Source organism: Dendrobates tinctorius, unplaced genomic scaffold (genome assembly GCF_039654945.1).
Source record: "Dendrobates tinctorius isolate UK_male_01 unplaced genomic scaffold, ASM3965494v1 ptg000004l, whole genome shotgun sequence".
In the NCBI taxonomy this organism is placed as follows: Eukaryota; Metazoa; Chordata; class Amphibia; order Anura; family Dendrobatidae; genus Dendrobates; species Dendrobates tinctorius.
The window spans coordinates 29,780,442-29,801,953 of record NW_027361672.1 but is presented as its reverse complement, the minus strand read 5'-3'; the positions used below and the strand labels follow the sequence as shown (position 1 = coordinate 29,801,953).

Sequence of the window (21,512 nt, the reverse complement as noted above, 5' to 3'; positions counted from 1 at the left end):
TCGGCGTGTCAGATTAAAGTGCAAGCCCCCACAATCTATTAACCATTTATTTGATGTAGTCATTTTTGACAGCAGCAACTAAGGGGTTAAACAGATATGGATGGTGCCAACACCGATCATTTGTGATACAGCAAGTTGTCAGATATAGTGGACAGCTGAAAGCTGCTGGATTGTCACCTGTATGGGGATGATATTCCCTTATATCTCAGGTCAGTAAAAATACGTATTGGCGGTCATGAAGGGGTTAAAGGGACTCTGTCACCCCATTTTTCGACTATCAGCTGCCGGCACCTCCATCAGGGGCTTATCTACAGCATTCTGTAATGCTGTAGATAAGCCCCCGATGTAACCTGAAAGATAAGAAAAACGAGTTATATTATACTCATCCGGGGGCGGTCTTGGTCCGGTTTTGGTCCGATGGGTGTCGCTGTCTGGCGCCTCCCATCTTGTAGCGGTGACGTCCTCTTCTTTGCTTCCTGTCACGGCGCCGGCATACTTTCTCTGCCCTGTTGAGGGGAGAGTAAAGTACTGCAGTGCGCAGGCGCCGGACCTCTCTGATCTTGTCCGGCGCCTGCGCACTGCAGTACTCTGCTCTGCCCTGTTGAGGGCCTGCACCTGCGACGGGAAGCAAAGATGATGACGGTACCGCTACAAGATGGGAGACGCCGGACCCAGACCGCGACATCCTCCGGACCCGGGGTGAGTATAATCTAGCTCGTTTTTCTTATGTTTCAGGTTACATCGGGGGCTTATCTACAGCATTACAGAATGATGTAGATAAGCCCCTGAGGGCGGTGCCGGCAGCTGATAGTCGAAAAATGGGGTGACAATCAGCTGCCGGCACCGCCCTCAGGGGCTTATCTACATCATTCTGTAATGCTGTAGATAAGCCCCCGATGTAACCTGAAACATAAGAAAAACGAGCTAGATTATACTCACCCCGGGTCCGGAGGATGTCGCGGTCTGGGTCCGGCGTCTCCCATCTTGTAGCGGTACCGTCATCATCTTTGCTTCCCGTCGCAGGTGCAGGCCCTCAACAGGGCAGAGCAGAGTACTGCAGTGCGCAGGCGCCGGACAAGATCAGAGAGGTCCTGCGCACTGCAGTACTTTACTCTCCCCTCAACAGGGCAGAGAAAGTATGCCGGCGCCGTGACAGGAAGCAAAGAAGAGGACGTCACCGCTACAAGATGGGAGGCGCCAGACAGCGACACCCATCGGACCAAAACCGGACCAAGACCGCCCCCGGATGAGTATAATATAACTCGTTTTTCTTATCTTTCAGGTTACATCGGGGGCTTATCTACAGCATTACAGAATGCTGTAGATAAGCCCCTGATGGCGGTGCCGGCAGCTGATAGTCCAAAATGGGGTGACAGGTTCCCTTTAAATGCCACTGTCAGTCTGACAGCCGGATTTAACATGTGCCAGCAGTGGGGCGTAGTATTCCACCCTCCCCTTGGCACACCCATGACTTGATCATTGGGTGCCGATGGGTTGCCATGACAGCTGGAGGCTTGTGAAAGATCTCAATGCTTATGTTGACGATTCTCCTGTGAAAACCAGCTTTCACAGAAGATCGTGGTTTTCAGCAATACGCAGCACAATCAATCAGACCAAGTCCCCTAAAAGCACTATTAAATACAGTAAAAAGTTAAAAAAAAAAAAAAAGTTCAAGCAACCTCAAATCACTCCTTTAAATAAAAAATTGCACATTTGGTATTGCTGCATTCATGAAAATCCAGTCTATTCAAAATATAAAGTAAACTGATTCTATCGTTAAACGCTGCATTGAGAAAAAATCGAAATGCAAGAACTACATTTTGTTTGCCAAAGCAACATTGCAGTATGAGGCGATCAAACATCATATCTAGCCCCAAACGGAATCGGTAAAAATGTCAGCTCAGGTCGCTAAAAATAAGCCCTCAACCAGCCCCAGATCCTGAACATTGAAAGCATTACAGGACTCTGAAGATGGCGCCAAAAGCCACTTTTTGTTATACAAATTTACCAAATGTTTTTATTCACTAAATAGAAAAAGAAAAACTATACATGTTTGGTACCCGGAGAATCCTATTTCCTGCTCAGTTGTACCATACTGTGAACGTGGTGAATAAAACCCCAAAAAAACTACCCTGGAATTGTGTTTTTTTGCCATTTGAACTCATTTTGATTTTCTTCCGCTTTCCAATACATCACATGATAAAATGAATGATGTAATTTAAAAACTACTTGTCTCGCAAAAAAAAAAAGCAAGCCCTCATACGGCTACGAGGACGGAAAAATAAAAGTTGTGGCTCTTGGAAGAAATGGAGCAAAAAACAAAAATGAAATAAAAAGTTAATTGCCTGCACATTAAATGGTTAAGGGTCTAAAACTTTGACGGGTTCCCTTTACAAACTTAGGAATTAATCATACGTCGGGACCTTTGCTTTTATTTCAGATGTCTGCTGCAACAGTCAAGATAGTAAGTCCTCCATCCAGCAGGTACGTTTATGATGGGGTTTTTTTATTATTAATAAGAAAATGCTGTGGCTTGTTGTGAAGTGTGAACAATGCACATATGTAAGCTTTCATTATTCATAGAGCATTAGGGTTATTGATTCTGAATGTATTTTTTTTTTTTTTTTTTAAATATATAGGAAGACTACTGCCCCTAACAAGCCACGAACACGATCTAGCCAGAAAACGAAACCCAAAATGGTAGTGTGGTTTTTTTTTAATGTAAAAAGCCTCCATTATTAATATGTTGTGCTTTATCCTGTTTCCCATAGATCTATCATAGTGAAAGGTCAGATTGCTGTTTACCTTATGCTTTCATTTTTGCTTTGTAAGTCAACAATTGAGTGGGCTCAGATGGCAATGATCAGACCGTAAATTGTCTGTTTCCATTTCACCACAGAGATGTGTTCATTTTATTACAGCGGTTTCTCTACCTTTCCAAACCTAGTACCACCCAATGACAAGAAGTTCCTACCAAGTACACCCAAATAAAGGGATCACTCTGAAATGTTAACATAATAATGACTCTGCTCACTCTGTGGTCCAAGTCTAGGGTCTGGAGCCTTAAATGGGTTTTCACTACTATGACATCCCCTTCTCGATTTTAAATGTTTGGCCCCTATAATATAAAATAAAGCTTATACTCTCCTCCCATACCGGCACCATTCCAATGGTGTCGGCACTCGCAGTCCCGGGGTTCTTGTGTGGTGGCATGTAACGTGGTGCCCAGCTCCCCAAAAAAATACGTAAATAAAAATACCACTGTCATTCTAAATTGCTGTTACTAGCTCTGCTCCACCCCCTCAAAAAAAATTGTGCCGATTATTTAAAAATAATTACCGGTATGTAATGTGGAATCATCTTTGTCAATTTATTTTAGTTCTAACAATATAGGAATATCAGACACTTATACAACTTATATCGGCAAAACAAAAAGATACTAAAACAGTGATCTAACAATAAAGCCCCATGTATCACAAAGAAAGACCCAAGAATCACTTGAGTATCCGATGGAGGAAAAAAAAGTTATATCATTATTTTTTTTTTTTTTTTTAAATTCGTTTATTGAACCTCAGGACACAAAAATGTACAACATACATATTGGCTTATGATGACAAGCATTACACCGAGCATACATGTTTCTGTCCATTGTGAAATATAAAGCAAAGAAATTGCGCACTCTTATTGATAAACAAGGTAATATGTACATATCCTTCCAAGCATACGCAAAGGATAATTGGCTATACACTTTTCAGCATGTATATCAATCCAGTTTCACAAGCCCTGTCGTATCGCTCGATTAATAAAGTCTAACTAAAATTCCTAAACTACAACTACCACTACATCAACTAGTATCTACTATTTTCGCAGCCTGGTTTCCTATATCATATGTCGCATGTGTTCTCTCAACCTTGCAAAGTAAGATGAGAGGAATTCCACCTCTCCCAAATCTTTTCAAATTTACCCGGGCATCCCCTATTTTGGTATAACGTCACGTGCGCTCATATGGAACAATCGAATTTATCAAATCAATCCAACTTCTAAGGGAAGGACATGAGCCTCCCATCCACTGCAGTGCCAGCACCTTCCGTGCCATAAACAGTGTTTCGCGCAGGAAGACCCCAGTATAGCGATCCCAAATCTCCTCCTCCCATACCCCAAACAAGCAGACCAATGGCTCTAGAGGGACAGGGGTTTGTACCAGGGATGTCAGTAGTGAAGTCACCTCTTTCAAGTAATGTAGGATAGTGGGACATTGCCACACAATATGAATAAAATCCGCATCTGGCAAGTGACATCGCAAACATTCTGATGATTTGAAGTCGACCCATCCTAAAAAGTCGCATCGGAGTCAAGTATGGTTGATTAATTATATATAATTGTATCATTCTGTTATTGATAGATGGTGATACTCCGGTTGGAGATTCCAGAATCTCCTCCCACTCCTCTCCTTGCGTATCAGGGTTGAGTCGTTCCCACTTCCTCTTAATAGAGCTTATAGCGGATTCTGCCCCTACTGACAGCATATATGTATATAACGATGATATGAGACCTTGGGGACCCTGCGAATTAAGGATTCCTATCAGAGGTAAAAACGAAATAGTACGGCCCACACCCCCACCCCTCTTATGTGATTGAAGAGCCGATCTCAGCTGTAAATAGCGAAAAAATTGAGATCTCGCAATATCATATGTAACCTGTAATTGTTCAAAAGACTTTAAGATCCCTTGGTCATACAAGTCTCCCATTGAAGAGACGCTATACTGAATCCAAAAAACGGTGGATGGGTGATTTAGTAATTCCGGAAAATAGTTATTATTCCACGGGCATTTCAGCTATAAAATCTTTAAACCCAATTACGTTCTTGATTTGCCTCCATATTAATCGTGCCAGCCGAGAAAGGGCCGCATACGTGGGACATTAGCGTTCTCTAGCTCAAGGAAACCTAATGGGCAATCCGCTTGTGAAGCAGGTGATTTTCAGAATTAGGGAGGCAATTACCCGGCATCCATTTACTTAAAGCTTTAGCCTGCCTAGCCAAGTAGTATAGGAAAAAATCTGGCAACGCCGCCCCACCTCCCTTCTTTGGTCTTTGTAAAGTGGATAGTTTAAGTTTGGGCCTAGTTTTCCCCCATATAAAGGACGTGACCAGGGAATTGAGATTTACAAAAAAGGACCTAGGCACCGCTACTGCACTGTGCTGAAGGGAGTAACTAAACTTAGGGAGTAATATCATTTTAATCAGGTTAATGCGTTCAGCCACAGACAATGGGAGCATACTCCAGGATGCAAATTTAACTTTTAACTAGTTCCAGCAGTGGGTGGACATTACGGTAAGTTGTAAATCAAGCGTACTATTGTGAGATATGTGGATGCCCAAATATTTAAAACTAGATACAATACAGCGAGGAGAGAGCCTCCAGCTGGGGCATCAGAGCATGGTTAAGGGGCAACAGGGCAGACTTCTCCCAATTTATATGTAAACCTGAATATTTACTGAATCTATCTATAAGGGATATCACCTGTGGCAAACTTTCTTCCGCTTCATTCAAGAATATCACCATGTCGTGGGCATATAGGCCTCTGGTATCCACCCGACAAGATGTATCTATACCTTTGATGTTAGGGGAGGACCTTATACGTATTGCTAGTGCCTCAATCACAAGGGCAAAGAGGGCCGGGGAAAGAGGGCAGCCTTGACTGGTTCCTCTATGTAATGAGAAAGACTCCGATATAGTGTTATTTACTATAATATGGGCCTTGGGTTTCATATATAATATTTTGATCCATGTTATAAATTTATTGCCAAAGCCATACCTTTGCAAGCATGCGGAGAGGAAAGGCCATTCAAGAGAGTCAAAAGCCTTGGCAGCATCCAGCGATGCCAATGCCCATTTGTTGTCTGGCATTAGGGAGCTATATTCGACTATTAACTGGACTCGTCTGATATTAATGGAAGTACTTTTACCAGGCATAAAGCCCATTTGATCAGGATGTATAAGGTTCAATATAATTGAATTCAGTCTAGTAGCTAGGATCTTGGTGAAAATGTTATAGTCCACATTTACTAATGAAATAGGGCGATAGGATCCACATTCCAAAGGGTCCTTCCCCTCCTTCCTGAGCACTGTGATGTTAGCTCATAAAAGGACTCAGGCATAGAATTCCCTTCCCAAATTCCCCGAAATACCTTCACCACCAAAAGTGTCGTCAATATATCCCGGTATTTCCTATATAATTCAATAGGGAACCCATCTGGTCCAGGGGCCTTCCCAGAAGCCATGTCCGTCATAGCATTTTCTATCTCCTCTGCGGTGAACACAGCGTCCATAAGGGCTCACTGCTCAGGAACTAATGTGGGGAATGACACATCTGACAAATAGTCTAAACACCCCAAAGTGTCAAAGTCACTTTTAGATTCATGTAGTGACCTGTAGTAGTCATGAAAACTGCCAAGAATCTCCTCGGTCGAAGACACCAAAAGACCATCCGCCCTCCGAATCTCTAATATTGTATTAGAGGTGCTATGTTGGCGCACCAGATAGGCCAAAAATCTGGTGCGCCAACCAGGGGAAGAGTCTTGAGGAGATCATTTGCATATTCCCAGTGCCTTCTGGGATAAGTGAAGAGTCTCCGCGAGCTCAACGATCACTGGGTTTTGGCCGTTGCAGCTGAAAAGAGGAAATCGGAGAAACCTTGCGCCTGTCGGCGCGCGAATTTTGGCTCATCTTTCATCTTTTTAAGAAATCTCAAGATGGAAGAGGCCAGGAGCCATTTGGTGAGCTGCATTTCTTGCTACATGTTCACAGATTTACCAGTGGAAAAGCCAAACTTCACATGCCACAAATGCAAGCTTGTGACCCTGTTGGAGGAAAAGTTGCAAAATCTCGAAGAGAGGTTAGCTACGTTGAAGATCATTAAGGAAGGTGAAGAGTTCTTGGACAGAGCAGAATTATCTCTTCATGTTACAGAAAGAGAAGAAATTCGAAGTGCACCTGAAGAAACAGAGGAATGGAGACATGTGACCCAGAGAAGCAGGAGGATCAGGAGGCAGTCAGCACCCATACTGCTCAGGAACCAGTACCAGGCTCTCACGCAGGAAAACAATGAAGAAATACATCAGGATAAGACTTTGCCAACAAACAGCAACCTTGTACGCCTTCAGAGTCCTCCTGGATGGAGAAAGAAAAATGTTGTGAAGAAGAAACGGAGAGTGGTGGTCATGGGGGATTCCCTGTTGAGAGGAACAGAGGCCGCTATCTGCAGACCGGATATAACTTCAAGAGAAATGTGCTGTCTTCCAGGTGCAAAAATTAAAGATGTGTCTGACAGGATATCAGGACTCTTCAGACCTACAGATGACTACCCATTCCTGCTACTACATGTGGGGACAAATGACACCGCAAGAAACGACCTGGAAACCATCTGCAGAGACTTTGAAGACTTAGGCAAGAAAGTGAAAGAACTGGGAGCGCAGGTGGTCTTCTCTTCCATCCTCCCAGTGGATGGCCATGGAACAAGGAGGTGGAATAAGATTCTGCAGGTGAACAACTGGCTACGTCGATGGTGCCGTCAGCAACGATTTGGATTTCTGGATCACGGAGTGAACTACTTATACGATGGACTACTTGCTAGAGATGGGGTGCACCTTACGAAGACTGGAAAGCAGGTATTTGGAAGTCGCCTTGCTACACTTGTAAGGAGAGCTTTAAACTAGAACAACATGGGAAGGGAAGCAAAAGACCAGAAAAAGCCATACACCTGACAAATGCTACTGAGAACTCTGCTATTAGAAGTGGAAAGGAAGAACAAAGACGAAAGAATCTAATTAAAAAAAAATATTGGAGAAAGAGAAACCAATCACAAACTAAAATGTTTCTATACTAATGCACAAAGCATGGGCAACAAACAAGGAGAATTGGAACTACTAACACAGGAAAAGAAATATGATGTCATTGGAATCACTGAAACTTGGTGGGACAATACACATGATTGGAATACAAGACTAGAAGGATACAACTTATTTGCAAGAAACAGACTTGATAAACGAGGAGGGGGTGTCGCATTGTATGTTAGAAATGCGTATATCTGCACAGAGATTGAAGCTTCAGAGACTGGGAGTTCTGTGGAAACTGTTTGGGTAAGAATACAAGGACAGAACAATGGAAAGGACACCATTGTAGGCATTTACTACAGGCCGCCTGTGCAAGCTGAAGATATGGATGAACTCTTTATGCATCAAATGGCCAAGTTCTCCAAAAAATATGACATAGTTGTCATGGGAGATTTCAACTATCCAGACATTTGTTGGGAATCTCTCTCAGGCAAAACTAACAGGTCAAGGAAATTCTTATCCTCTCTTGCTGACAACTTTATCTTCCAAAAGGTAAAGGAAAAAACAAGGGGAACTGCTACCTTGGATCTAATCCTTATAAACAGGGAGGAAATGGTTGAGGAGGTAAAAGTGACTGGGACCCTAGGAGGTAGCGACCATGCTATTTTAGAATTTTGGATAACTAGAGGCGGAAGACCTGTGAAGACTCAGACGTCAAGGTTAGATTTCAGAAAGGCAGATTTTAAGGGATTCAGAAAGAGAATTGGAGGGATCCAATGGCTGGATATCCTTAAAGACAAAAATGTCCAGGAAGGATGGGAAATCTTGAAAAATGAAATTCTCAAAGCACAGTTGTTAACAATTCCGAAAAGAGGGAAGAATAGGAAGCATTTAAGGAAACCAGGATGGATGAACACAGAACTTAAGCACATGCTAAAAAGGAAGCAAAAAATGTTTATAAAATGGAAAGAAGGAGGCATATCTAAAGAAGAATATAATGCTGTCTGCAGAACCTGCAAGGCACAAATCAGATTATCTAAAGCTGAAAATGAATTGAGGCTTGCAAGAGATGTCAAAAGCAATAATAAAGGATTTTGGGGATATGTCAAAAGTAAAAGAAAAGTCAAAGATGCTATAGGATTTTTACAGGATGAAAATGATGAAATGGTAAGACAGGATGTTGAGAAGGCTGAACTTTTAAATTCCTATTTTGCATCTGTTTTCTCTCAGAAAGGAAATGTAACATCAACTGTTATTCACTGTCCTATTAAGGGAATAGAAGAATCCAGGATATCTATAAACAGAAAGATAGTGAGGAAACACTTAGCTAACCTAAATGTATTCAAGTCTCCAGGTCCAGATGAATTACACCCCAGAGTACTGAAGGAGATAGCAGAAGAAATTTTTGAACCCCTCTCCATAATCTTTGAAAATTCTTGGAGAACAGGAGAAGTGCCAGAAGACTGGAGAAGAGCAAATGTTGTTCCTATCTTCAAAAAGGGGAAGAAGGTGGACCCAGGCAACTATAGGCCGGTGAGTCTGACTTCTATACCAGGAAAGATCTTTGAACAAATTATTAAACAACATGTATGTCAATACCTGGATAAGAATGAAGTGATTAAATAGAGTCAGCATGGGTTTGTAACTAATAAGTCATGTCAGACTAATTTAATTTCCTTCTATGATGGTATTACTGATTGGGTGGATCAAGGAAATGCTGTAGATATAGTATATCTTGACTTCAGCAAAGCATTTGACAAAGTCTCTCATACAATCCTTATTGAAAAAATGACTAAGTATGGAATGGACAAGGCAACTGTTAGGTGGATTCATAACTGGCTTAGTGATCGGACCCAAAGAGTGGTCGTAAATGGCTGCACATCCAGTTGGAAGAATGTCTCAAGTGGGGTACCACAGGGCTCTGTCCTGGGCCCTGTATTGTTCAACATCTTTATCAACGATTTAGATGAAGGAATTGAGGGTAAACTGATTAAATTTGCTGATGACACAAAGCTAGGAGGGATAGCTAATACTAGAGAAGAGAGAGAGAGAGGATTCAAAAAGATTTAAATAAACTGGAGAAGTGGGCAGCAACTAACAGAATGGTTTTTAACAGGGAGAAATGCAAAGTACTACATCTGGGCAATAAAAATGAAAAAAGCATATATAGAATGGGAGGAATAGGGCTAAGTGACAGCACAGGTGAAAAAGACTTGGGTATACTAATAGATCACAGACTGAATATGAGTCAACAGTGTGATGCAGCAGCAAAAAAGGCAAATGCAATTCTAGGATGTATTAACAGAAGCATACAGTCTAGATCACGTGAAGTCATTATTTCCCTCTACTCCTCTTTGGTCAGACCTCATCTGGAATATTGTGTCCAATTTTGGGCACCACATTTTAAAAAAGACATCAACAAACTGGAGCAAGTTCAGAAAAAAGCGACCAGAATGGTGACCGGTCTGCAAACCCTGTCTTATGAGGAAAGGTTGCAGGATTTGGGAATGTTTAGTTTGCAAAAGAGAAGACTGAGAGGAGACTTAATAGCTGTCTACAAATATCTAAAGGGCTGTCACATTGTAGAAGGATCAACTTTATTCTCATTTGCACAAGGAAAGACTAGAAGCAATGGGATGAAGCTGAATGGGAGGAGACACAGATTAGATATTAGAAAAAACTTTTTGACAGAGTGATCAATGAGTGGAACAGGCTGCCACGAGAAGTGGTGAGTTCTCCTTCAATGGAAGTCTTCAAACAGAGGCTGGACAGACATCTAACTGGGATGATTTAGCGAATCCTGCTTTGAGCAGGGGGTTGGACCAGATGGCCCAGGAGGTCCCTTCCAACTCTACGATTCTATGATTCTATCATTCTGTCAGGAGGTCCCATCAATTTTAAACAGAAAGGATTCAACTTCCAAGCTATCCCATTGTTTACTTGTCCATATTTGAGTTTAAGGATGACAGGGCTATGGTCTGAGATCCGCCTACTTCCATGCTCTATATCAGCCACCCACATTGCCAGACTGCTAGAACCAAATATATAGTCTATGTGTGATAGAGAGCGTTTAGTGGATGAGTGGCAAGTATATTCCCTTAACTCAGGGTGACGCACCCTCCACAAATCCAACCACCCGCCACCCCCATGAATAATGACAGTGGAGTTGTAGTCGGCGTAGAGGATCCCCCAGTCACTCCACCATCCAACCTCAATTTATCAAGGCAATTGTTCATGACCATGTAAAAGTCTCCCATACAAATAACATCAGCGTCTGGGTAATTAAGGGCAAAACTCATTGCCTTCTGCAGAATGGATATGAGCCGGGGGGGATTATAAATACATAAGACTACATATTTCCTGGTATTAATGCATGGACAAAAACATAGCGACCCTCAGGGTCCCTCCGAGTCTCCCTGGCTTCCCATCTGACGTCTTTATTATGTACCAACAGTGAGACCCCTCTCGAGTAGCTGGTGTGGAATGCATGGACAGACCATTGTACCCAAGGCTTCTGTACGCACCGCTCTGTATCCCTGGTCAGGTGTGTCTCCACCAAGGCCACAATGTGTGGGCGATAATGTCTGATCTGTGAGAAAACGTTGATCTTTTTTCGAGGGGTTTTTATACCTCTCACATTCCATGTCATACATATCAACTCCGACCCCATGTTTTACTCCGCTGAATATGGTGCACAATAGTACCCGGGCAAAATTTAGAGACATCACCTATAGACTGAAATTGGTGTCGGCTGCGATTTTTACCTAAAAAAAAATACAAAAAAAACCACTATGGAAAAAAAGCAAAGTGAATAAACCACAAACAACGTGGGAGCATAGTCCTGTACTCCCATCATGAAGCAAACAAGGGGATACCATCACTGAGCCCAGTGTCCGGTATTGTTGGTAACTTGGATGCTTTCGAGTAGAGCTCCAATCAGCCGATTAATAGAAAAATACAGACTAGTAATAGATACGTTAGGATTCCTTTGCAGCAGACCCTTGGTGGGACCGTAGCCACTCAGCCACCTCTGCTGGATCCGTAAAAAACAAAGTAGAACCCTCATGGACCACCCGGAGCCGGGCCGGGTAAATCATAGAGTACATAACATTCCTCTCCCGTAGATGCCTTTTAACTTCCGTAAACTGTGTCCGTTTCTGAAGTTCCATTGAAAAGTCTGGGAAAATCGATATTGTGGCATTGTTAAACTTGATAGGACTCTTTTGCCGCGCCAGACGCAGAGCCACATCTCTATCCCTGCAGTTGAGGAGACGCGCCAGAAAAGGTCTAGGTGGGGCTCCAGGAGGAAGAGGCCTAGTAGGGACCCTGTGAGCCCTTTCCACAGCAAATATTGGGGAGAATTTGTCTCCCAAAGTAGTTTTAAGCCAATCTTCTAGGAATTGCTCCGGGTGCTGTCCCTCCGAGCGCTCCGGTAGTCCAATAATTCGGATATTATTCCGGCGCATTCTGTTCTCCAGGTCATCTGCTTTTTGCCTCCACGTGTTCATAGAACCTGCCACTTTCGTTAGTTTGGCTTCCATAGGTGTGATGGTGTCTTCTACCTGGGATACCCTTGTCTCCACCTGCGTAATGCAGCCCTTCATGGCTTGCATATCTTGTCGGAGGCGTCCCACCTCGGTGTGCACGTCCTCTATCTTCCCAGACAGAGATGTCCTGGTTAAGGAAATGGCCTGCTTCAGTTATTCAGAAGCCTGTTTAAGAGTTAATTCCTCTAACTCACTCTCCTCCCCACCCTCAGATGGGCGGTTCTTGCGCTGAACCTGTGAGGGATTGTTTTTAAGAGATCTTGAGACTTCAGTATGTTCTATTCTGGCATATTCCTTCAGCTTTTTAGCTGCCCCAGACCCCTTGGAACGACTCATTTCAATAGCAATAGGGCACAGCCGGATACTAGAGACAGTGCACCCTGGAGTCCCCTGAGTCAAAGTTATAAACGTAGTAAAACTATCAGATAGTGGCTGCAGTGTCCCAGGAGCAGCACAGATCTGCAGAGTTACACAGGGAGGCAATGTCCAGCTCCGGGCAGCAGACAATGGCCCTTATAGCCCGGGGAGAGGCCCCCACCACACCACAGGGACAGCAGAAAGAGAGGGATCCAAGTCCCTACAGTAATGGCACTGGCAGGCCAGGTGATTTAGCAAAGAGGGTGAACGCTGGGCCCAATCTTTCAGGGCACACACCGCCTGTCCCTCACAGATATTCAGGGTGTCTGCTCACCGTCTGTCAGCGCTGCAGCAATGGGAACCCGGCGCCGCGTCTCTCACAGGCAGAGCGCGCTTCCAAGATGGCCACCGCCCCGTGCAGGCCCCGCCGGCTGCCCCTGTCTTCACAGCTACAAGCACACAGGAATCCAGCCCCGCTTTCCCGTGGGGGTCCAGGAGCGCCCCAGATTCCAGAGGGGTCCGAAAACCGGCAAATATGGCTGAGAGGTAAGGGTCCGCTGGTCGGGTAGCTTCAGGATGGCAGGAGCTCTTGCCAAGTGCGTCCTCTCTCCGCTGCTACATAGCCACGCCCCCCGTCCTCCATGTTATATCTCTTTGAACCTCAAGTATGAAAAAATCTCACTGTCCCTTGTCTTGAACTGGTTAAATAATTTAAAACTATTTTCATTTTGGTTGCATTGGATCATTAGAAATCATGTGCCTCGTCTGCTTTTCTTTAGTAAAGTGCTTCCATGGTTTTATTATAACTTGACACCCCTTGACTTCTGCAGGCTGTAAACTATAGAGAGAGCAGTCCTTCAGGGAGTGACATAAGCTGGCTCTTAGAATCTTCTCGAAAATCCTTAGAAAAATCTGTTGACTACAGTCGTAAAAGGCAAAAGAGTAAAAGTAAGCTTAAAGGTAACACAAGTCATTTTTACATCATAAAATGGCACAAATTTCTGATCACTTAAAAGGGAGTCTGTCGTTTGCTTTGTCATTTTGTCTGAGAGCAGTATAATGTAGAGACAGACTCTGATTTCAGTGATGTCAGTTATTGAGCATCTTCCTGTAGTTTTGAGAAAATCACGATTTTATCTGCAGATTTTCACTAGTAAACCTTCTGCAGCTGGTAGTGCAACAATCATGAGCTCTGTATAACCCTGCTCACACCACTGATTGGTAGCTCTAAGTATGGCAGCTTTATGGATAGGTATTACAGTGTGGATGGGCAGGGTCATACAGAGCTCAGCATTCAGAAAACTGTTAAACCTGAAGCAGATAAAACAGGGATTTTATCAAAATTGCAGCAAGCAGCTCAGTAAGTGATACTTCACTACAATTGGGGTCTCTGTCCCTACACTGTGCTGCTCTCAGATGTGGCAGCAAAAACCTGGTGACAGATTGCTTTTAATTAGATTGTTTACCAGTATTCTATTTTGTATATAAAACAATACCAGGGCTAGGCACTGTTCACCCTCATTCACTTCTATGGTTAAAATACATTAAAGGGAACCTGTCATGTCCCGAAATGCTATTAACCTGCATATATAGGGTTAATCTGCAGATTAATAGCGTTACAATGTTGCCTAGCTCCCATACTGAAAACACAGTTGCTGGGTGAAAATCAACTTTGTTATTCTACTGAGCCACTGGCTTTCAGTTGTAGAGGTGTGCCTTTAGTGGCTACAGTTATCGCTCAATACACAGTGAGTGCCGGCTGTACGCAAACCCACTTAATTTCCTTCCGCTAGCCGGGTTTTGGTTAGTACGCTATTAACCCCATATCTGTCTCTTAACCTCTTTCCGACATCGGGCCTAATAGTACGCCGATGTCGGACACCCTCCCCTTTGATGTGGGCTCTGGCGGTTAGCCCACATCTTTTGTGGCACACGTCAGCTGTTTTGAGCAGCTGACATGTGGCGCTAATTGTGGCGGGAGGAATTGCGATCCTCCCGTGGCTGTTAACCCGTTAAATGAGTTTGACAGCGGCATTTAATACGCGCTTCCGACAAGCTCACTGGAAATCCGCCCATCGGTGACCCTCGTCACTTGACCGTGGGTCACCAATGGGTTGGCATGACAACCAGAGGTCTTCTGCAGACCACTATGGTTGCCACTGCCAGATTGCTATGAGCACCACCAAGTGGTCGGAGCTCATAGCAAGTGAGTTTTCTGCTACATACAGGCGATCTGATCATGTTTGTAGCAGGGCCGATCGGGTTATGGCAGCTTCTTGTCTTCCATGAAGACTATTGAAGCATGCCAAAAGTAAAAAAAAAAATAAAATAAAAGTTCAAATCACCCCCCTTTCGCCCCATTCAAAATAAAACAAAAAATTTTTAAACATTCACATATTTGGAATTGCTACGTTCAGGATCGTCCGATTAAAAAAAAAAAAAAAAAAAAAGGATTTTTTTTGGTTCCACGCTATTGCATTAAAACGCAGTAACGGGCAATCAAAATATCGTATCTGCACCAAAATGGTATCGTTAAAAACGTCAGCTCAGCGTCCAAAAAAATAAGCCCTCACCCAACCCGAGATAACGAAAAATGGAGACTCTTTGGGTATCAGAAAATGGTGCAATTTTTAAACAAAGGTTGGATTTTTTTTTTCACCGCTTAGATAAAAAAGAACCTAGACACGTTTGGTGTCTATGAACTTGTAATGACCTGGAGAATCATAATAGCAGGACAGTTTTAGCATTTAGGGAACATAGTAAAAAAGTAAAACAAAAAACTATGGGATTGCACTTTTTTTTGCAATTTCACCGCACGTGGAATTTTTTTCCCGTTTTCCAGTACACGATATGTTAAAACCAATGGTGTCATTCTACAGTACAACTCGTCCTGCAAAAAACTAGCCCTCACATGGCTATATTGACGGAAAAATAATGTTGCTCTGGGAAGAAGGGGACCAAAAAAAACGAAAACTCAAAAGCAAAAATAACTCCTGTCATGAAGGGGTTACTATCTTTTGACATGACTTGTTCCCTTAAATTTTGAGGGTTAATGCAAGATATCCGTACTTTATTAAATTGTAATACTTGATTAGGACTTTATATAGACACTTTTATATTAGCAATAAGTAAAAAAAAACCTATACAATCTTTAACTTGTTGCCTTTTTGTAAGAAGTAAATTAGCGCGACTAAGGCTAGTTTCACATTTGCTTTTGGAGGCGCAGCAGATGCACGCCATGAAGCTCCGCCCCCTGCCGCGCCTCCATTCAGCTCCGCCTTTGGGCGCATGCCGCTGCATGCGACCTGCGTACCCTATCTTTAGCATTGGGTACGCAGGCCGTGCGCAGGTATGCTTTTGGAGCAGGTCGCTGCCTCGTCAAAAGCATACCTGCACACGGCCTGTGTACCCAATGCTAAAGATGGGGTACGCAGGTCGCATGCAGCGGCATGCGCCCATAGGCGGAGCTGACCGGAGTAGGCGCGGCAGGGGGCGGAGCTTCACGGCGAGTGTCCGCTGCACCTTCAAGCGCAAATGTGAAACCAGCCTAAGCCTTGTCAACAAACTGAAGTGAAAAGTGTTTGTATACTCTGCACTTACTTTATTTTAATTCTTTCAGTACTTCCCCTGTCTTCGCACAGTTCTGAGGATGAAAAAAAGCCATTGAAGATGGTATGTTATTTTTGTTTTTTTTTTATCTTTTGGGTAATATTAATACTAGTGATGACAATATATCACCTTCTATTTCATTTATTTTCTTTGCAAACTTTAATTGAGATTAATTGTAGCAAATTGTCCTTATGATCAAAGTCCTACCATTTAGTGCAGGGATAGGGAACTTCCCGTTTGTGGGCAAATTCCCAGGTGCGACAACCACGTTTTGCCGGCTGCCAGCCCTTTAAATCTCTTCTTGCGTTGCAAGCACACGCACGCAGCATTCTTTACTGAATGCATTGAAGAATTACAACCTGATACTGGCCAGTGCCAGCTTCTGTATATACTTTTTGTGGGCGGAATTTGTTTGCAATGCATGCCGTTCACACAGATGAAGATGGCAGTAACAGCATCCCCAGTGTCTCCTGTAATGGACATGCTGCAGTCCTTTTTGTTTCCTGTGATGTACATGCTCAAGTGTCACTGTCTCTTGTGATGTATGTATTCCAACCCCAATGTCTGTGATGTATGGTGTGGGAACAAAGCATTTGATCCCTTGCTGATTTTGTAAATTTGCCCACTGACAAAAACGTGAACAGTCTATAATTTTAAGTGAAGGTTAATTTTAAGATTGAGCGATCATTAAAAAGCTGCCTTGAGATCATTAACAAGTTACCCCCATTTAGTTAGGCTGATCTCTCACCTTCCTCATGATCAAGGATACCCCACGAGGTGAGATTTTGCATGGTGCCCCAGATGGATGTCAATTGACAGTCATTTTGTATTTCTTCCATTTTCTTACTATTGCACCAATAGTTATCTTCTTCTCGCCCAGCACCTTACGTATAGTTTTGTAGCCCATTCCAGCTTTGTACAGGTCTATGACCTTGTCCCTGACATCCTTATAAAGCTCTTTGGTCTTGCCCATCTTATAGAGGTTAGAGTCTGACTAATTGCGTCTGTGGACAGGAGTCGTTTATAAAGTTGACTATGTAAGGCTAGTTTCACACTAGCGTTTCACTGACCTGCGTCGGTCTGCGCACGGCCGCCGCTAAGCCCCGCCCCCTGCCGTGCCTCCTGTCAGCTCCGCCTATGGGCGCATGACGCTGCATGCGACCTGCGTACCCTATCTTTAGCATTGGGTACGCATGCCGTGCGCAGGTACGCGTTTGCCGGCTCATGCGTCCTTTTGACGGTGCGCCGAGCGCACCAAAATGCAATACAGTCGGTGCGTTTGGTGCAGGTCGGCGCACCGTCAAAAGGACGCATGCGCCGGCAAACACATACCTGCTGACGGCCTGCGTACCCAATGCTAAAGATAGGGTACGCAGGTCGCATGCAGCGTCATGCGCCCATAGGCGGAGCTGACAGGAGGCACTGCAGGGGGCGGAGCTTAGCAGCGGCCGTGCGCAGACTGACGCAGGTCAATGAAACGCTAGTGTGAAACCAGCCTAAGACAGCTGTCTTTAATGCAGGTAACGAGTTGATTAGGAGTGTCTGATTGATCTGTAGGAGCCAGAACTCTTAATGGTTGGTAGGGGATCAAATGCTTATTTCTCACTGCAAAATGCAAATAAATTTATATATTTTATACAATGTGATTTTTCTGGATTTTATTTTTAATATTCTATCTCTCAATGTTAAAATTAACCTACCCTTAAAATTATAGACTGTTCATGTCTTTGTCAGTGGGCAAACTTACAAAATCAGCAAAGGATCAAATACTTATTTCCCCCACTGTCTATGCTTCAGTGTCTCCTATGTGAGGTTTATTCTCTTTCCCCAGCTTCTCCTATGTGAGATGTGTACTTCTCCCCCAGCTTGTCCTATGTGAGATGTATGCTCTTTCCCCAGCTACTCCTATGTGAGATGTGTGGTCCTGCCCCATCTTCTCATATGTGAGATGTGTGCTTCTGCCCCAGCTTCTTCTATGTGATGTATATGCTCCAGCCTAAAGCTTCTCCTATGTGATGTAAATGCTCCAGTGTCGTATGTGATATACTTGTGCCAGCCAGTGTCTTCTATGTAAGAAGCACCGGACCATACGACTCACCTAGGTTGAAGCATAAGGTGTCAATTCCGTAACAATATCCCCTATCCTAGTATATATGGCCCCCTCATCCCTATCCTGGTAGACATGGCTCCATCATCCCTAGCCTGGTAGGCATGGTCCCCCTCATCCATATCCCGGTAGGCATGTTCCCCCTCATCCCTATCGTGGTATGCATGGCCCCATCAGAAAAACATAAAACATAAAAAAAACACAAACCATTATACTTGCCTTCTTGAGCTCCCTCACAGCATCTTGTTCCGATGCCAGCATCTTCTTTATGGTTGTAAGCCTCACATGGCACGGAAGTCATTGTCAGCTTAGAAGCTGCCTAAATCCTCGCTACTCTCTGCGCTGGAACTATGTGCGTGGAGAGCAGTGAATATTCATTGCTTTTTAATAGCGGACACGCTGTTAGCCGCCAGCACCTGCCGGGCTTTTGACTGTCACCGCTACTAAAGGGAATGAATGTTCACTGCATTCCACGCCTAAGAGTGGTAGGCAATGAATTTTAATTCCCTTAATTAGCGGGGACACGCACAAGCACGGCAGCTGCAAGAAGCTGGTGGTTGTGGCTAACAGTGTGTCCGCTATTAAGAAGAAATGATTATTCACCGCTATCCACTCTCATGGGCGTGTAATGCAGTCAACATAAATTTTTCTTTAGCAGCAGGCACAGGAGTTGGCCGCAGCCACTGGCTCTTGCCTCCTGTGACCCGCTTCTGCCGCTTTCCCACCTCCAAATACACAGCCAGGGCCAGTACATCTGGACTGTAAGATGCACCTCCTATTTTCCTCCACAATTTTGGAGGAAAAAAGTGAGTCTTATAGTCCAAAAAATATGGTTCTTCAGACTTCACACTGCTTGCATTCTATAAATGTAACATGGACAGTGATAAATTTTGCTCTGTGAGGAGACATGCAGTGTTCAGAAATACTTACCGCTGCAATTTCTTTACAAAATATATCATCACAAAGAGTTGATTGCTCTCCAGACTGACGCTAACGGCCTGCGGCTGTTAAACGGAATCTGTCACCCTTTTTTTGGGCTTGCAGCTGCCGGCATATACATCTGGGGCTTATCTACAGCATTCTGTAATGCTGTAGATAAGCCTCTGATGTAACCTGAAAAATAAGAAAAAACACGTTATATTATACTCACCGGGGTGGGCGGTCCGGTCTGGTGGGCGTTGCGGTCCGACGCCTCCCTTCTTCATGCGATGATGTCCTCTTCTCCCGTCCTGTAATGGCTGCGGCGCAAGCGCACTGCTCTGCCCTGTTGAGGGCAGAGCATAGTCCTGCAGTGCGCAGGCGTCTGGAGAGGTCCGGCGCCTGCGCACTGCAGAATTCTGCTCTGCCCTCAACAGGGCAGAGCAGTGCGCTTGCATCGCAGCCATTACAGGACGGGAGAAGAGGACGTCATTGCATGAAGAAGAGAGGCGTCGGACCGGACCGCAACGCCCACCCCGGTGAGTATAATATAACGTGTTTTTCTTATCTTTCAGGTTACATTATACTCACCGGGGTGGGCGTTGCGGTCCGGTCCGACGCCTCCCTTCTTCATGCAATGACATCCTCTTCTCCCGTCCTGTAATGGCTGCGGCACAAGCGCACTGCTCTGCCCTGTTGAGGGCAGAGCAGAATTCTGCAGTGCGCAGGCGCCGGACCTCTCCCGACGCCTGCGCACTGCAGGACTATGCTCTGCCCTCAACAGGGCAGAGCAGTGCGCTTGCGCCGCAGCCATTACAGGACGGGAGAAGAGGACATCATTGCATGAAGAAGGGATGCGTCGGACCGCAACGCCCACCAGACCGGACCGCCCACCCCGGTGAGTATAATATAACGTGTTTTTTCTTATTTTTCAGGTTACATCAGAGGCTTATCTACAGCATTACAGAATGCTGTAGATAAGCCCCCGATGTCTATGCCAGCAGCTGCAAGCCCAAAAAAAGGGTGACAGATTCCCGTTAACCAGTTGAATCCCGCTATCACCGACAGCGGAATTTAACACGCTCCAGTTGGATGCATGTCACTCATCCCGCCCATCGGCTCCCCTGACCCCATGATCGCATGGCGCTGATGGGTTGTCATGGCAGTCAGGTGTCTACTGATAATCCCCCATACCGATCATTACGAGCCTTCAACCTGTGGATGATAGCAGCTTCAAGTTTACAAAGGGGACTATTGAAGACAGTGCAAAGAAATAAAGTGATTATGGCACCCCAAGGTCATCTGATGATCCCAGGGTACGATGGCCTGTTAGATCCTGCTGTAAGCTGGGTCTAAAAGGTACAGTCAGTGAGACACTACAGGTCTCGGGCACAGCGGTGCACAAGTACTGAAATGCATGAGACCAGTGATCAAAGTAAAAAAAAATGTATCCCACAATGAGACTGGAAAAAAAAGTTAAAAAAAAAAAATGCACACACCGTGAAAAGCAGTTTCAGTACTAATAACTTAGCCTTTGTGTTTAACCCCTTAGTGACTGGGCCATTTTTATAAATTCTAGCCAATGTCAATTTATTTAGTGATAACTCTGGAATGCTTCAACAAATCCCATTGATTTTGAGATTGTTTTTTCGTGGCACATTATAATTTATGATAATGGTAAATTTAGGTTGATATGTTTTGTGTTTATGTATAAAAAATATCAGAAACTTGACAAAAATGTTAAAAAATTGCAATTTTCAAACTTTGAACGATTATCCCTTTAATACAGATAGTCATACCAAACAAAAATATTAATAAATAACATTTCCCACATGTCTGCCTTACATCAGCACCATTTTTAAAATGCTAATTTATTTTGTTAGCCTTTTAGGAGGTTTAAAAGTGTAGCAGTACTTTTTCATTTATTCAAGGAAATTTAGAAAATTTATTTTTTTGAGGGACCTATCCAGGTTTGGAGTGCCTTTTGGGGGTGCTATATATTGGAAAACCAAAAATGTGATACCATTTTAAAAACAGCACCTCCTGCCATATTGAAAACTTCTGTCAGATAGTTTATTAACCCTTCAGGTGATTTTCAGGAATTAATGCAAAGTGGTATAGCCCGAATGAAAAAGTGTGT

At 43.9% G+C, this 21,512-nt stretch overlaps 1 protein-coding gene across 6 annotated transcripts in view; it reads left to right on the top strand.

Moving 5' to 3' along the window:
• SYCP2L (synaptonemal complex protein 2 like) overlaps positions 1 to 21,512 on the top strand; it is a 320,192-nt gene that overhangs the window by 226,017 nt on the left and 72,663 nt on the right. For 5 of the 6 annotated variants that reach the window (XR_012230581.1, XM_073566695.1, XM_073566676.1 and 2 more), the window contains 4 exons: positions 2,441 to 2,484; positions 2,640 to 2,700; positions 13,569 to 13,698; positions 16,358 to 16,410. Coding sequence is in view for 5 of the 6 variants with exons in the window: in XM_073566695.1 (XP_073422796.1) it covers positions 2,441 to 2,484; positions 2,640 to 2,700; positions 13,569 to 13,698; positions 16,358 to 16,410 (288 nt within the window). In the remaining variant the exon portion in view is untranslated. The remainder of the gene's footprint in view (positions 1 to 2,440; positions 2,485 to 2,639; positions 2,701 to 13,568; positions 13,699 to 16,357; positions 16,411 to 21,512) is intronic. The other variant, XM_073566670.1, reaches the window with a different exon arrangement.